Below are 18,919 nucleotides of genomic sequence, written 5' to 3'. Positions count from 1 at the left end.
ATATCTAATGAGTTTTGGCATCTAAAGGAATCATATGAATTTAAAGTAAATTTTTCACCATAATATTTGAATGATTAAAATACAAATTCCTGCTATTTAAATTTGGGTATCAAATAAGCAATTTCAATAACTATCTTACACCTACTTCAATCAGATTTTTATGTATTTGTGAAACTAAACCGGCTACTGTCCAGACTGGAACTTTGTTTGGTTAATTGTTTTTCTAAATCTGTTCTAGATAAATCTTTTTTTGCATTATTTGGAATCCACAGTGAATTATTAAGGCTATTTTTCTGGAAGTAATAGACGCGGGAGAAACTTGTGAGTAAGAATATCGGCAGAAATTTTTTTTTTCCGAATATGTTTCTTGGAGGACCAAAAAAATTTCACTTTTCATACGTTGTAATCCAATTGAATTCAAATTACTAGCTCCTGTCCTTACTAAAAATTATAACTTGGCACTCATGGTTGAGCAGGGGTATTTTTTTAGAACATGTTTCTTGGGAGGATAGTTTCTTGGAGGACCCAAAAAATTTTCACTTTTCGTACGTTGTAATCCAGTTAAATTCAAATTACTAGCTCCTGCCCTTACTAAAAATTACAATTTAGCACTCATGGTTCAGCAGGGGTATTTTTTTTTAACATGTATTTTTTAGAATGTGTTTCTTGGAGGATAGTTTTTTGGAGAACCCAAAAAAAATTTCAATGTTCATACGTTGTAATACAATCAAACTCTAATTATTAGCTCCTGTCCTTACTAAAAATTATAAATTAGCACTAATGTTTGAGCAGGGGTATTTTTTTTTTTAACATGTTTCTTGTAGGACCCAAAAAAATTTCACTTTTCATTCGTTGTAATCCAATTGAAATCAAATTACTAGCTCCTGCCCTTAATAAAGATTATAGTTTGGCACTCGTGGTTCAGCAGGGGTATTTTTTTTAACATGTTTTTTTTAGAATATGTTTCTTGGAGGATAGTTTTTTGGAGAACCCAAAAAAAATTTCACTGTTCATACGTTGTAATCCAATCAAACTCTAATTATTAGCTCCTGTCCTTACTAAAAATTATAACTTAGCACTAATGGTTGAGCAGGGGTATTTTTTTTTTTACATTTTTCTTGTAGGCCCCCAAAAAATTTCAATTTTAATACTTTTTAATCCAATTAAATTAAAATCACTAGCTCCTGTTCTTAATAAAGATTAAAGCTTAGCACTCATGGTTCAGCAGGGGTATTTTTTTTTATTTTTTTTTTTTAGAAGGGAGGTAGTGGGAAGATTTCAAGTTTTGTATGGGTTCATCTTCTGGAAAAAAAGATGATCGACGATATTTAAGGGTAAATTATTAGCTCAGTCCCCACTAAAAATTTACAGCTTGACACTCCTTAGGAGATAGGGTTTTTCTTCTAGAACATGGCTGGCAGATGTTTTTATATTTATATTTAGGCAATTATAATTGCCCAAATAATTACACAAGCACAAGAATTGCACAAACACAAAAAAAAAACAAAAAAACACTATAAATATACTGTTTTAAAAGGAAATCCCATGGGTGCATGGGCACCGATAAGGAGGGGGGTAGAGGGGGGCTCCTGTTGTCTTGGTGTCTCCTGTAATTAATTCAACATAAAGATTTTTTTCCCAGGTGCATTAACTTAATTAAGTTAATGATTAGCAATGAGATTATTCATCAAAACAATCATTGAGATTGATTGAGATATGTAACCTAACCTAACGTAGGTACCTTTTTTCCCCCTAAACCCCAAAAAATAATAATTTTGTATTCCTTTTTTTAACATATTTGAAAATTGTGGGGAGAAATTTCATTTGTCAATAATATATATATATATATATATATATATATATATATATATATATATATATATATATATATATATATATATATATATATATATATATATATATATATATATATATATATATATATATAGTTAAAGTCAAGAAAAAAATTAAGAATATAAAACTGGTCAAAAAGGAGGAGGGGACAAAAATAAGTGAATGAAAAATAAAGAGAACGAAAAATAAATATCCATAAAAATTATTGATTTTTCTTTTATGAGTCACTAGGGTATGGTCTCCATTCTCTGTAGAAAAAATTGCTTTCATTAATATATATAACAATCTATAAGATGTTTATGCCCAGTTTTCTTCCAAACAGTTCTTTTGGATGTCTTAGCATATGTTTTTTGGCCTTTTTTCCGTCTTATCATTATTTATATTTTTAGTTACATAAGAAGGCCTGCCTACCGACGATGTTTTCCGGTGATGACGATCTTTGGAATTGGTTGAAATCTTCGGAATTGATAATGTGTGCACCTTTCTTTATTTAACATCTGGATAATTGTGTATTTCAGTGTGCATGGGCTAGGGCTTGCAGGGACATTTCAGTGTTCATGTCTTGAAAAGAAGGGTCAGCAAAGATAAAAAGTATTAGTGTTTGATTGGGTACTTTCCAACTGGCAGTTTACATTAAAGGGTTAAGGGTGAATATGCTGTTCTTAGTAATCTTTTTTTTTCAGCTAACACATGGTGATCAGGCATGAGTTATTGTCTATGGAATATTACTTCTGGGGAAATTAGGGTTTGTTGGAAAAATATCCTTTGTGATACTGAAATAATAAGAGCCAAAAATGTTTCTTGGATTTTTGCATGATGGTAATATTGTTTTGAGATGCTGGAAGCACCTATAGAAGACGGACACTCAAACAAAATATTCTGAATATTTTCATCAGATTGATGTCAGTGTCGGCAAAGGGGAGAGTGATCTAGCCCCCAACTTAATAAAACCTATCCAGCTTTCAGCCGGTAATAAATTATGGACGAGTCCCAAGACTGGAACGGAAGAAACAATATTTAAGTATGGTGGGCCTTTGCTCTATGCTTCAAAGCATCCCTAACATTCCACCTCAAAGGAGGAATAGACTGGGATATCTGCTACATTACCTTTTTTTTATATATATATAAATAAGACTACAAACCCGACAGATTTTGTTTTGTCTACTTTAGACAAAACTAAAGTAGACAAAACTAAAATCGTACTATAGTTTCGTACTTTAGACAAAACTAAAATCGTGCTATATCTACGATTCTGAGCATATCATGGTCCAGATTTTTTTTTTTTTTTTTTTTTTTTTTTTTTTTTTTTTATAAATAAGACAACAAACCCGACAGAATTTGTTTTGTCTACTTTAAGCAATGATACGTCAAAAAATACCAATTTTTTTTTTTATTAAGACAACAAACCCGACAGAATTTGTTTTGTCTACTTTAGGCAATAGTACGCCAAAAAATAAGCCCGAATTCTTTTTTGTCAAAATATAGCATTAAATATCTGTTTTACTTTTAACATCGTTCAAACTCTCCCACGGATGGATGCCGATCGATCATTATTGGCAAGAATTTTTAAGGTTTTTTGCACAAAAAAAAATCTTTACCATAACTCTATCTTGTTCAAACTGTGTCAGGTCCTTTAATTTTATAGGTACTATTCTAATCCTCTTTTGCCAGATGAAAAACGATATTATGTTTGTAGTAACTAGTTTGAAAATGTTGTTTGCTCAGAAATTCATTAACCTCTGAGTATGTTTCGGTTCCTGTGGGGAAAGCATAATTGAAACTATAATTAGCTTTTGATCGGTTTGGTTTATCGAATTCCATCATCTTGACTTACTTGACTCATGTCTCCTGCCGGGCGCTGCTCGGCGTAGAGAGTGAGGTCTGCCTCCTCCATCCACTTCGGTCCATGGCAAGCGTTTGCACATCGCTCAACCTGATATTTGCCATCGCCAGGAACTCGGACAGGCTGTCAGACCATCGTTTCTTCGGTCGGCCGCGAGGTCGCTTCCAACCGGCTTTGACAGGGTCGAAGTGATGGATCGTTTTCGCAGGTATGTGTGGAGGCATTCGAAGTAGGTGTCCGAACCATCGTAGTGTTCGCTCGGCTGCTTGGGTCGAAAACCGAGACTGCTTGGTGAGCTGCAGCAGCTTCTCATTGCTGACAAAGTCGAACCATTGTAGACCTTCGATCCTCCTCAGGCTCTTCGAAGAAGAGCCTCATCCCAGCGTACTAAATGAATTCCATGAATTCCATCATCCCCGCGTACTAACTCGGGCTAATCATAAGACATTTTTAAACCCTTGTGCCCCCCTCAAAGATGTTGGGTCAGATGTAGATCCTAAAACAGAACAATTAGAACCCAATTCTTACTTCCCATCAGCTTGGGCTGCGATTTGGCATCTGATTCTATTAGATGTGCTCGTGATCAGAATTAGGGGTTCCCTATTTTAGTCTTATTCAGAAGTTTAATCGATCCCGGACTCTGAAGTGTTATAACCAGGACCGCTGCTTCTCAATCAAGGGATTAATCAGTCATCTCGTGTGCTAGTTGCTCCAATTACGAAAATGTACTTACGTCTACCCCTCCCCCTTCCATTCAAAACACGTAACCTGGAAGATTACTCATCCAGGGAGTGATCTAGCCCCTTTTTAAATAAGACAACAAACCCGACAGAATTTGTTTTGTCTACTTTAGGCAATGATACGCCAAAAAATACTTTTTTTTTTTTAAATAATAAGACAACAAACCCGACAGAATTTGTTTTATCTACTCATAAGACATTTTTAAACCCTTGTGCCCCCCCTCAAAGATGTTGGGTCAGATGTAGATCCTAAAACAGAACAATTAGAAACCAATTCTTTCTTCCCATCAGCTTGGGCTGCGATTTGGCATCTGATTCTATTAGATGTGCTCGTGATCAGAATTAGGGGTTCCCTATCTAGTCTTATTCAGAAGTTTAATCGATCCCGGACTCTGAAGTGTTATAACCAGGACCGCTGCTTCTCAATCAAGGGATTAATCAGTCATCTCCTGTGCTAGTTGCTCCAATTACGAAAATGTACTTACGTCTACCCCCTCCCCCTTCCATTCAAAATACGCAACCTGGAAGATTTTTGATTTTCCACCCGACTTTTAAAATCCGACACATTGCTCTGGTAGAAGTCTGATTTTTTTGAAATTACTAGCTTTAACCTTTTCAAGTTTGATTTATGTCTGATTACCTTTTCTGGTATATGTCGTAAACATAAGATTAAAAAGACTCCCTTTCACCATAACGTCTAATTTTTATTTAATACTGGCTCCCAAAATTCCAGAACTGGATATCTTGCTTCCCTCCAAGTTTGATTGAGTTCTGACAACCCCTTCTGATAGATTTTATCATCATAAGAACCAAAGTCACCCTCAAATCTGCAGAAATCAGACTGCATCCTGGAACTAAATTCACACCTAGGACCCCCTCCCCACCGAGGCTGGATTTGTAACCGGATTCTCAATAGTAACAACTAGTACACTAGCTTTTACTCCCCCACCTAGTTATTTCGAAATCTGATGTTCAATTTGTGTGGATATACTGGTAAAAGAAATGTAGGGACCCCCTCCCTACAAAGTTTGGGTTGGAACTGTACTCCAAAAAGGCACAATTGGGGTATTAGCCCAATTCACATATTGAAACCAACTTGTTGCAAATTTTCATTGATACTTTACAACATCTTCTGGAAGGTGTGATTTTAAGAAAATAGGATCCCCCTTCCTTTCCCCTCTAGAGTGGCCGGGTCAGGTATCAACCCTGAAAGGTGCAACTAGTACACCAACTCTGACTTCTTGCCAATCGGACAAGCGTTTGGGGAAGATTTTCTGATGACAAGAATTTTGCTTCTTGTCATCCCCTCCCCCACACATAAAACATTTGGAACGTCATTTCAGGTAGATATCCTTATGGTAGGAACATGAAGATCCCTTTCCCTTTACTCAAATTTTGGATCTGAGGAATTTGATATTCCTCAGGAATCCCAAATTGCTTTTGGGATTTGACTTTACATAGTTAGTAGAAATTTGTTATTTTGGCTGATGCAGTTTTGTTTTACGTCTTATTTGTACTATTTGGTACGCTAGAACATAATAGTTTCAATTTTTTGTGGAAGCTTAAAAAAATTGATTTTCTGGAAAGCTTACTGCATATATTTCAAACATCCCTTTTCTGTTTCGTGATACCCGTGTCGGAACGATAATAGATTTCATATGTTTTCGTTATCGTGCTGATCACAAAAGCAGCAATGTTGTTTCACAACCCGACTAATCAAGGGCACTTGTCTTGATTGAAAATCGTTCTTTGTTGGGAGGAGGGAGGGGGTCAAGTTCACATAAAATGTGGCTTTGCTCAAAACCATGTTGTATCTATCTTTTAAATTAAAATATTGCATTTATTATTTATCTCCTCGAATATAGTTTGTTAATTTTTTTCTGAAGGAAGGGGTGGCTAGACCCTTCATTGACCCGCTTTAATAATGAAAAGAAGGGCTCTTTGTTAGGTGATCTGTTACTATATCTCTTGGTATAAGTATACAATTTTGCCATTTTATTCAATTTGCGATAACCGCATTCGATTTCTGTATTCTACTTGTACATTGGTAGTTTCAGTAGAGGAAGAGAGGAAAATGAAATATACCACAGAAATTTTTAGCATCATTGTAATTGCCTCTCTTTTCACTCTCTCTCTCTCTTATGAAATTGATGGGAAGAGGCTCGCTTTTTCCGTGGAAAAAAGAAGTCGAATTAGAGATCATTCAATTATGTTTTTTTTTTTCAATTATATTCAATCATTGTCCTGAATTTGAACCATTAGGAATTCTACTTATTTTGTTTCAGAATATCAAAGAAAATAAGCTGATGATGGGGTCACGAGGCTCAATTTATCAGAATTTTCCAGAAATTATTCAAGGTAAATTTGTTTTGCTTAAGTCACAGTTTAGTGGTTTAGCGAGGGGTGGGTCCATGGAGGTTGGACTCCTCGAAATTAAGGACATGTATTATATTTTGTCTAGTTTTTGATTAACTATTTTTGTCTATATATATATATATATATATATATATATATATATATATATATATATATATATATATATATATATATATATATATATATATATATATATATATATATATATATATATATATATATATATATATATATATATATATATATATATATATATATATACTGATCTTTCTTGATGTATTTATTAGATTAGTTTTACGCCAAATTGCCTTTAATTTGGTTTATATTAACTTGAATCATATACTAATTTTGATTATGCTAGCCTGTTATAGTAATTATACCATGTGCATAGTGTTTTCAGGGAAAGGAGTTTAACTGGATTTATTAAACTGTTCTTATTTGAAATTAAATAAAAAAAAACGAGTTTTTTTTAACTGAAAGTAAGGAGCAACGATGAAACTTAAAACGACAAGAATGGATTTCGTATATGAATGAAACGGCCTCCGCCTCACTGCTTCGGTATTTTCGCTAATGTTTTCTATTGTTTAAAAAAAATATATTTGGGAAAAATTCAAACTTTAGCATGATGATCGAAATATCGTAGAGAGGACAGCCCCTTGCATATACGGAATAATTTCTGTTCGTTTTAAGTTTTAATGTCGCTCCTTACTTTCAGTTAAAAAAACTTCTTTTTTTTTATTTAATTTTTGAACGTTTTTGAATAAATGCAGGTTTTGATCTTGGCTCACAGTACATGAACAATTAAAACCAAATTTTCATATTAATTTACTTTTATTTGGTTAAATGGCTTTCTCGAAAATTGTTTCATTTTATTTACGAACGTTTTTATTAGTAATAAATATACGTAACTTACGAATTAACTTACGTAACGAACTTCTATATTCATATATTTTTAATACGTATATTAGGGGGTTTGCCCCGTAGTCAATACCATGCTCTTTAAGCGAAAGTTCGAATTTTGTTCCAATTCTTTAAAAATGACCGCTTAATCACAAAGACCGTTAATTAGAATAAATAGCTCTTATGAAAGTACTAAAAAATCTCTTGCTTAAAGAGTGAGGTATTGACTAGGGGGTGAACCCAATCATGTACATAATATTTTCTGTTCGTTTAAAGTTTTGATGTTGCTGCTGTTGCAGTTGAAAAACTTGTTTTTTTATATTTAATTTCTGATCTTTTTTTAAATAATGCTGGGAAGTCCGGCGTCCCCTTTATAGCAATGTCCCTTCCCCCATGAAAACTTCCTTCATGGAAAGTTCCTCCTACATAACCCCCGACCCCAGGCACGTACGCAGGAATTTGTGTCGGGGAGGGGGCCAAATCCTTTAAACCCATTATTCTGTGAGAAAAAATCAGAAAATTATGGGAAAATGAAAAAAATCGTGAGATTTCGGGGGGCCCGGGCCCCGAGGCTCCCCCCTGCGTACGTCCCTGCACGACCCCCCCCCCACTACCAGGAAAAATCTCCCCTGAAAACGTCTGTACTGTATACTTCCCAATAACCAATACTATATGTTAACAATGGGTAAAGTTCATAACTTTCAGCCCTCCTCCCGGGAACTTTGGGGGATTAAGTCATCCTAAAAGACATACTTATGATATTTTCGAACATGCTGAACAAAATGGTAATCTCAAAATTTTGATCTGGTGACTTTGGGAAAACAATGAGCGTGGGAGGGGGCCTAGTTGCCCTCCATTTTTTTTATCACTTAAAAAGGGCACTAGAACTTTTAATTTCCATTCTAATGAGCCATCCCACGATATTCTAGGACCACTGGGTCGACACAATCACCCCTGAGGAAAAAAAATAATAAACACGCACCCGTGATCTTTCTTCTGGCAAAAAATGCAAAATTCCACATTTTTGTAGATAGGAGCTTGAAACCTCTACAGTAGGGTTCTCTGTTACGCGGAATATGATGGTGTGATTTTCATTAAGGGTCTATAGCTTTTAGGGGGCCTGTCCCCCTTTTTCGAAAATCAGTCAAATTTTCTGAGGCGCGTAACTTTTGATGGGTAGGATTAAACTTGATGAAACTTATATATTTGAAATTAGCATTAAAATTTGATTCTTTTGATGTATCTATTTGTATCAAAATACCGTTTTCTAGAGTTTCGGTTACCATTGAGCCGGGTCCCAATAACCAATTCTATATGTTAACATTGGGTAAAGTTCATAACTTTCAGCCCTCCTTCTGAAGGCTTCGAGGGATTAAGTTATCCTAAAAGACATAGTTATAATATTTTCGACCATGCTGAACAAAATGGCTATCTAAAAATTTTGATCGGGTGACTTTGGGAAAAAAAATGAGCGTGGGAGGGGGCCTAGTTGCCCTCCATTTTTTTTGGTCACTTAAAAAGGGCACTAGAACTTTTAATTTCTGTTCTAATGAGTCCTCCCGCGATATTCTAGGACCACTGGTTCGATGCAATCACCCCTGGGAAAAAAAAAGAAATAAACACGCATCCGTGATCTTTCTTCTAGTTAAAAATGGAAAATTCCACATTTTTGTACATACGAGCTTGAAACCTCTACAGTAGGGTTCTCTGATAGGCTGAATATGATGGCGTGATTATCATTAAGGTTCTATAAATTTTAGTGGGTCTTTCCCCCTTTTTTCGAAAATCAGCCAAATATATATATATATATATATATATATATATATATATATATATATATATATATATATATATATATATATATATATATATATATATATATATAGATATATAGATATATAGATATAGATATAGATATTATATTGATTCAGAGTTCAGAGAGTTAAGAGCAATTCAATCTGATAAAATAAAGGATTAAATCCGGACAACTTGCGTAATCAATTTTTACCTGTGTGTGGCTTTGTACCAAAATTGTGAATATCTTTTTCGAAAACAAGAAAAATAACTTATTGCTTTGTTACAATACTAGATCAAACTAAGGACTACATTTGTGCATCGATAAGATCCAAAGTGTGAAAATGACAAACCAAACATTAGAGGCCGAAAAAATGCAAAATGCCCAGTTTTTGTGAGAAATAAATTTCAAATTGGATTTATTACCGGCGCTTTCGGAGAAAGATAATGCAATTCCTGGACTTTTGGATAGCATTGCTGCCTTACAAGTGCAGATGAATAACATTTGTACACAGCTATCTAGAAATTCTGAGACAAATGAAGAAATTAAAAAAGAGCTGGAAAATGTGAAATCAGACCTAGTAATCATATCTGAACGAGCCAACCAGCTCGAGACAGAGCAGAAAAGAACAAATTAGATTATTTATAATTATACTTCGCAACACCATGGCGAGTATTCTATGAAGCAAGAAATAATGGATTTATTAAACCGTGCTATGCCTTCTCTCAAAATAAGTCGATGTGATGTACGTGACATTTTTAGATTGAAATCAGGGCCACTAGCAGTGAAGCTAAACTCGGTCGAAATCAGAGACTACATCTTAAGAAATAGTTCCTTATTGAGAAAGGCAGGTCTATCGGTGGCCCCAGATTACACAGCTAAACAAAGAGAAGCCCGTAAACACTTAAAGGAAATTATGAATCTTGCACAGAACGACGGCCGTGATGCAATGCTAAGAGGTGACAAGCTGTTTATCCAAGGCCGACTATTCAGGTACGATGGAAAGGCTGTGATTGAGGTTAAATATAACTTGGTGCCAGTTAAAAATCTTGGTCCACCCCCTAGTGCTAGACTCCCAAATTACCCTGCTGTTATCCCGATGGGGCTAGATAGCGATGCCAGTAATAGCGATGCCGAGACAGTGATATCATCAACAGCCTATTCTCAGGCAGTATCGGCAATTAAAAGACCTGCTAGTGCTGTTATTAACCCTAATGACCTACATTGACCAGGCACTCGTAACGCGGCATCCAGAGGAAACCATTCTCCAAGAAAAGAACTTAACAGAAAACCTCGCAGTGGTTTTTCCCGTGATTGTGTTGATAATAGTCAGCGAGTGCTAACAGATATTAATAGTCGCAGTCGTGAGTATTACTATTTTGCCTTTTCCTCGGCAGAGGCCAGGAATGAGAAACTCCAAGAAGTGGCTAGTGATATCAATGCACTGACAGAAAGCATAGATACATAGGAAATAAAGAGCCATAAACTGAGTTTAGTGTCATGGAACATACAAGGACTACGTGATAGGTTGCCTTATTTATATGATGAATTACTTTCGTTTGATGCGATTTCGTTTATTGAAACATGGAACGATCATTCTCCTATATCACCTCTCTCAGGGTATTTGGTTGAACAGGTTGTGCGTAAACCAGCAATAATAATAGACATTATGGTGGTATTTTGGTTTTGATTAAATCATCTGCTATTGATGGTTATGAAAGAGTTAATAGTAGATCTGAAAATTTACTTTGGGTGCGTATTTGTTTTAAATGTGGGAAGAGATTAATTTTGGGCGTTGTGTGTATCCCTCCACAAAATAGTTCTTATAATCGAGAAAATACTTGGGAAATTTTAGATGATGAATTGTCGCTAATACAAGAAAGTTATAGTGATTTTGAGTGCGTTTTGATAGGGGATTTCAATGCTTATACCGGCGTTGAGGTTGAGCTTCCAGATTTATTAATCCCAGATTTAGGGGATTTGGTCCCAATTTGTTGTAGATTACCGCGAAGTAATAAGGATGAAAAAAGAAAAATAAATGTTTGGGGATAAAAGCTCCTGGCGCTTTGCGGGGAACATGGTCTGATCATTGCGAATGGAAGGTTTGGAAATGATAAGGGTCTGGGCGAGTTCACTTGCCTTTCGGGTCCAACTCCAAGTGTTTTAGATTATGCGCTGATTAATACGAAATTTGTACCTGGATCGATTGATATTGATGTACTAGATTTAGTTGGATCCGATCATAGAGTTATTAAGCTTGAGCTGAAGACTGGGAAGCTTCAGGATGTTGTTCCTCGAGTTAGAAATTTATCTAATGGGGAGCTTAGATTAGAGGGCTTAGGAAAACGAATTAGATATGTTTTAAATGATAATGATTTTCTCTTTGTTGCATAACAAAGACAAATGCCTGTTGTTATGCAACAACACGTAGAAAAAGATGTCTTCTCTTGGATTAATGTGGTTGTTGATAAAATGTCTTTTCAGACATAGCTGGGATTAGTAAAAGGTAACAGATTTTGTTGGCATACCTTTCAAGTCTGCCCTCAAAGTGCAAGGGGGAGGGGTAGGTTTTTTTTTAATTTACAATTAATTAGTATTGAGCCAATACAAAATGTTTTCTAGGTTCCATTGATTCGTAGAATCAAGTAGATTCTGTGCTTGAGTGTTAAATGTGTTTCTTCAAAAGTTGGTGACAGCAAGAAAACCTGTTTTATAGATAGCCACATGACTAGAAATTTTCGTATTAGTGCTTACTTCCATTTGGACTTTTTTTTTTCCTTTCTTTCAATTAAAGCCGTCTTTTAGGTTGTGCCCAATACCAGTAATTTTTTCTTGTAACATTCATGATTTTTGCATCTTGTCGGAACATTTGTTTGGATTTTTGAATTAGATGAATGGATTTTGATTCTCATCTCTTTTGAAAATTTCAGGGATAATGTCAGCTAATCCGGAGCAACAGATGTCATCTGCATTTGCTGCTAAAGACATATTGTCTCGCGAGCCTCCAAAGAAATCTATATTGGATAATTTTATTCAAGCCGGAATTGTCCCAAAACTTGTTGATTTCATTCAAAGGGAAGATATGTGAGTTTACTTTTTATCTCATTTTATGTTAATACAAAAGAATATATTGAAAGGTGGAATTTTGGAACATTTTAGAATAATAGCTCCTAATCGCTGTTCTTGTTTCAACACATTTTGTAAAATTGATTTAATTATTTACTCAGTGCCTTTGAAACAACTTCTTTTATTTCTGTGTGCCAGTTTTTGCTGCAACTTAAGAAATGAAGGATTTGACGCAACATCGTAACGTCTAACCCGTAGAGACAAGGGGATAAAAGTATGAGCATTTGATTGGGAATTTTCTATGAAAATTGTTAAGTTGACGTCTCCAGTGATGTAATTCAAGATACAATAGTTGTGATCTTTGAGATTCCAAAAGTCTGCTAGATATAGATTGTCACAACAATCAAATAAGATAAAACCTAATAGACTCATGTAACAAAACATCTAATCTTGTAAACTATCATTGTCGTTCTTCTAGACGATTGCAAAAAATGTACTTATCTAGTGGTATGATCACGTAAGCTATATCGTTTTCCATAATATGACCCAAATAATTGAAATTTTTAACGTCACTTGTTATAAAAAGGAGAATTTTCGTCTGAAGGTTAATAGTGGGCCAAAGTTAGACTATACAGTGCTGTTATACGCATCTCATGTACAAAAATGTGAACATTTAAAAAAAGGAAACTTTCTCTTAGCACTTTTCTGTTCATCAGATAATACATTTCAGTAATACATAAGGACCATCCCAAGTTTGTCATAAATGTCCCAATTCAAATACTAACAGAAATATATGGTCCGTAGTAGAAAAAAGGATTTGGGAAATGGGGGGGGGGGGGATGTCAAATATTAAAAAGTGCTTATTCATATCAGTTTTTTTTTTCCAGCAGAGAGATATCCTTTGGGCCAATCTCAGAGTGGCAGAACTCTGAGATGGGGAGAACTTCATGTCTGTCGTTTGTACTTTCATCGAAGGATAATTGAAAAATGACAAATCCCCCCCCCCCCCCCGGTATACAGTTTAAAATACATGATATGCCCCCTTTATATTAATTTGAATTTTTTAAAAGTACAGACAATAGGGGGGGGGGGGAGTAGTTAAACTTGGAGCTATTTTGAAAATCAATGGGTAGAAATATTTTAGTGTAAATGAATTCAAATTTTGTTAAAATGTAATTTAGCTTAGGGCACATAAATTGGATTAGCACTCAGTTCTTTTTTTTATTTATGATAAATAGGCTTTGGTTTGTTCATGGTTAAGGCAGGGGTTCAATTTGGTCCCAAATCCCTGACAATTTAAACCGCTTGAATTTAATCTTGGTAGCTTAGAGCCTGTATTGGCAGCTCAATGAAAAAAAGGAAAAATCTTAACCAGCAGCAGACATTTCGTCGAAGTCAGACACTAAGTTATGTTTTGCGCAAGGGATGAACTGTGAGAAAAAGAAAAATTGGTTAAATAAACTAGAAAAAAATAAAATTGGACAAATTAATCTACAAAAAAAGGAAATAAAACCAAAAGAAATAAATTCGGGTATACAAAGTTCTAAATTTTCAACGTGAGATATAAACCTATCTTATAATTGTGTCTAAACCTTAAGGACTTTGTTGTGTTTATTAGTTATTATCTATCAGTCTCCCTTAACATGGCTAGTTGCCTCTTTAAGAGGGAAAGAGAAAGCAAAAACTGATGGATTCTTTTTTAGGCCTGAAATTCAGTTGCAATCTTGTTGGGCTTTAACAGAAATATTTGTTGGGACTTCTGAGCAAACACAATTTCTTATTGATAATGGTGTCATTCCTGCGTTCGTCTTTCTGATCACTTCTTGCTATACCGAAATCGCCCAGAAAGCTGTTTATGGCCTTTTAAAAATAGTCCGTATCGGGGCTGTTCTTCGAGCTGAAGTTCTTAGATGCAACGTTGTACGGCCTCTGTTGAAATTAATTGATATAGCCACCCCTGTGAGTTACTTTCTTTTTCTTTTTTTCTTTTTTTTACCTTAATTTTCATTGGGTTTTCAACTATAATTTGCTTTGAACCTATAAATCAAGCAATTTAATCCCCGCCCATACATACAATTTATCAAAAAAGATAGGATCTTTCGCATTCTTCTCATACCTTTTACACTCCTTGGTTTACTGGATGTTTTTTAAAAAGTTCATGAGAGGGTTTACTTGGCGCCTTAAAATTGCAAAGTGTCTTCTCCAGTTGATGTACTTACTTATACCTAGGTCTTCCCATGCCTGTTTGGGCATAAGATGACAGTGGTACTTCTCCATGGTCCCCGTAAGTGGTTTTGACCAAATATATTGAAGGGACGACTTTTACAGTGCAGCATCCTTCTCGTGATAACGGCCAAGCGTTATTTTCTGTCGTACATTTCTTCTAATTCTAGGAGCGATCCAACAACAAAGAAAGGGCGCCTAAGTGTGCTATTAAAGTATTCGGAGCTTCCATATATGTTTCAAATGAATACTAAATATTTTTACTGTTTCAATCACCGAAATGAAAGAATGAGTTACTATGCAGGCCCAACGGCGACATTTTGATCAATTAATCTATCCCCCATTGGCGAAACCAAAAATGTTTGAAATACACTCCGGCGGAAAAGAATTTCATACTCTTCTTATGGAATTTAGCTGAGGCTCTTTGTTTACAATCCAGACACCCCCTCCCCTCTCACAATCAGTCACCAAACTGTAATAGGCTCAAATATATGCTTCCAAAACTTGCATAAGTAAATTTTGGCTCTACTGAATCTTAGCACTGTTTTATGAAATCTGTGGTAATGTCCATACGGTTTCCAGAGTACATGCGTCGTACTTAGTAGATTCATCAGCAAAATTCGAATTTTTGCTCTTAAATGATAACGAAACGTCGATTCTTCTGGACTCTTTTTTGATGCTAATTTCAAATTAGTTTTAATTTTTCTATCGCTCAAAATTTATGTGTAATATTTGTTTAAACTTGCGTTCGGGGAATTTTGACTATTTAACAATTATTTTGTTACGATTTTTTCTGTATTGAATTTTTGGAAACTAAATTCAAAATTTGTAAAAGGCTGATATCCACTGTTTAGCGTTATAGGTCTTATTTTTTTTTTTTTTTTTTTTTTTTTTTTTTTTTTTATATATAGACAATTTCACAGAAGAAAAAAACAGTATTCAAAAAGTTTGGGTGATGGTATTTTTTAAGATCGACTACTGGTTTGCTAATGTGTTGTGTAACTGTTCTATCTTCATGCTTCTCTTCTTGGGAGACAATTTGCAGTTTATATATATATATATATATATATATATATATATATATATATATATATATATATATATATATATATATATATATATATATATATATATATATATATATATATATTGCGCCATTTTTGCCTTTAAAAGTGGTGACCCCGCACATACACCCCAATAAGTGGTGCCAGCGGTAGCTAGCACTACGAACATTGGCGGCAGCGGCATAAGTAAACACGAACACTTATTGTTCAAGGATAACACTGCTTTTTTCACGTGTCCAATTACTGACAATATTTTCTTCGTGAATTCTTAGACAGGGTTTGTTACTTGACCACTCTCTTCAGTTTGTCTAAGGTTTCATATTTCTTTTTATTTTGTTACTAGACTAACAACCTGAAAACAGCCATAGATGTATTCTTCTTTTTTGTCTGCAATGAAAAAGAAAATAAGTCAGTACTGAATCCGTTCAATTGGGCAAACGCTCCAATTACCGAAAATCCAAGATTCATTGTGTTGTTTTCTAATTGCCTTTGCACGGAAATCTATGATAAACAATGTTGTAGAGCCAATCACTGGCTTCTCCAATCTAGGAAATTATTGTGATTTATACAATGGTTGTTCACTAAATAAGTGGTGCAATAGGTGGCTATAGCTTTCAACTGTGAATCTATGTAGATAAATACTATATGTTAAAAATAGCGGTAATGTTTATTTATTACTATTTTCTATAGACTAAAGAAAAATGGGATCGAAGCGAAATAAATAAAGAAGTGAAATTTTATTGTCAGACGTTTCTCCTACGAAGAATTTCATGTCTCAAGTTGTGAAACTTTTAAACCAAATAGAATTGTAATAAAAAGCTTTTCTTAAATTTGAATGGATCCTTGAAAAATCTTTGGGATACCCCTCCTCTTTTATAAAGACGTACATAACTTGTTAGTTAAGATAGATGTTCGCTTATTCCGGATACCTCTTATACAATGATGAGATAATAAACCCCCTAAGAAAAGATAAAGAAAGAGCTTGGCTGCCCTCTGTCGAAAAATATTGGTGGGACTAAACTTGTCCGGCAGGTTTTGATCTTAGACCATGATGGCTCACATTTAATAAAATTATCATTTTCAGGTTGAAAGCTTATAAAGATTTTTAGAGAAAGTAAAATGGACTTCAATATCGAAGATGTCGACTCAAGTTATCGTTTAAGGTATTTTTTTCGCTGAGTCCTGCAAAATCCTGATTCTTTCTAAGTTTAAAAAACAAAATATCTTTTTCGTACCAGAATCGCTTTTGGTAAAGCATCTTCAATTACTTCAAGTCAGATTTATATATTTTGTTGAGTACGTAAGTCAACTGTAAACGATGGGGAAACACTTGACTGTTCTACAATTCGAGTATTGGGTTCAGACATTTGTTGTGTTTTGGAGAAACGCTACCGCTCTTGACATAGCAGAAAAGTTCCCCGAGAGTTGACAAAACCAATAATAGTTTTCCAGTAAAAAATTGGAAAAAAATTGACCATACTAAATATTACAAACAACAAGCAAAAATAATTCTAAAAGTAAACTTCATTGGGATATTTTAACGTCCGAGTCATGTGATGCTTAAAACTATTTCTTCTAGTCTGAGATAAGAAGTTCCGTCTCTTTTCTAGGTTTTAGGAACTAATCAAAATTTTTTGTTCTCTTAATATCATCAAGGTGTCTTGCTAAAGTAATTTTCCTTTGTGCGATTCGCATCCGACCCATCCATTGTATGGGATAAATAGGGGGTGAGGGGGTCCTGTATCTGGAAGAAGAGTCTGTTGGATATCAAACAAACTTAATCAAAGGGTCATAGATTTAGTTTTTAGTGTCCTGTATCCATTCTCATCTGCGCGGAGGGATATGGTGTATAAAATCCTTTTATCAGGACATTTAGCAGAAAAGGATATCGGATTTTAACGAAGCTTGGTGAAAAACAAGATGTATTGTCATAGTTATACTTTCAGGGATCCAGGAACTGGTCTGGCCTTTGGGGAGAGACCCCTAAATTCTCGTCATCAGGACACTGCTGAAAGACATCAGATATAAACTAAACTTTGTCAGATGGTAGAGAAACTGATAATTTTGCTTTTTCGTAGTTCGTATTCTTTAAGAGCATAGTGAGAGAAGGTGACCAATTTTTGTCATCAGGATATGTTCCAAAATGAGTTTTTGGGTCTTTTCAAACTTAGTGGGGAGTCCAATCTATTTTTACTATCCTCATCACTAGGATTCATTCGTCAAAATCTGGTAAAAAGCTGTCATCTTCATGTTGGGTGTCCTGGGAACCAGAAGAAGATACATAATTTATGGTGGAGGGGGGAGGGGACACCAAAGATACTCTGGCTCCCTCATTGGTATTTGTGGCCTTCTGTCTGTGTAGTTATTGTAGTTTTTGGCCTTCTAGTAAATGGCATGTGTCCCTATGCCACCTCTCCCTGACCAGTCCCCGTCATCCTGTCCGTTCTTAGCATGTGTATTTATATGAATGGTCTGTTGAATCTCAATCAGCTTTTGTTTTATTTGGTAGCTACAAATTAGTTCGCGGTTCCACTCCAGCCCCCATATTTGCACATCCTTTATGACATTACTAGCAATTTCAACAACAGTAGGATTAATTGGAATGATAATGTAACTAAAAACAAATGTCAAAATAGGTACTAACAATTAAGAATGGTAAGATTACCCTAAATAAGCGTTAAAACGAGCAAATTTATGATATGTGGTATAGATTTTTTTTTTATAATCAAGGTTTGGCACGCTCTCTTCCCCTTCCTCTTCTGTCCAAAAACTTTTCTATAAGTGTTTTCCTTAAACATGATGATGTTGTTCACATTCTGAATATAGCAGAGGTTACAGCTATTCTTGGTAAATTATAAAGTAACTCATTTATTCACATGAGATATTCTTGTTATTAAAGTGGTTTTATTTTCAGTTATCACTTTTGCGGAATGTTGCTTGGATCTTGGCGGAGCTGTGCAGGAACAAGGATCCTCACCTATCATTTGATCAGGATAAGCTGTCTTTACATGGTCTAAAGCACCTCCTCACATTTTCTGATTCCGAAATATTAGGTTAG

The 18,919-nt window shown here is 34.8% G+C and overlaps 1 protein-coding gene across 1 annotated transcript in view; it reads left to right on the top strand.

The window, feature by feature from the left end:
• Window positions 1–18,919, top strand: part of LOC148955489 (importin subunit alpha-5-like) — a 36,627-nt gene extending 17,708 nt beyond the window's left edge. The window contains exons 3-7 of the mRNA XM_089107488.1: window positions 2,244–2,322; window positions 6,724–6,795; window positions 12,439–12,592; window positions 14,278–14,533; window positions 18,776–18,919. Of these exons, the coding sequence (XP_088963614.1) occupies window positions 2,244–2,322; window positions 6,724–6,795; window positions 12,439–12,592; window positions 14,278–14,533; window positions 18,776–18,919 (705 nt within the window). The remainder of the gene's footprint in view (window positions 1–2,243; window positions 2,323–6,723; window positions 6,796–12,438; window positions 12,593–14,277; window positions 14,534–18,775) is intronic.

This window comes from Artemia sp. Qi Xiang Cuo, chromosome 2 (genome assembly GCF_049724085.1).
Source record: "Artemia sp. Qi Xiang Cuo chromosome 2, ASM4972408v1, whole genome shotgun sequence".
NCBI lineage: Eukaryota > Metazoa > Arthropoda > Branchiopoda > Anostraca > Artemiidae > Artemia > Artemia sp. Qi Xiang Cuo.
This window is presented reverse-complemented; position numbering and strand designations above follow the sequence as displayed.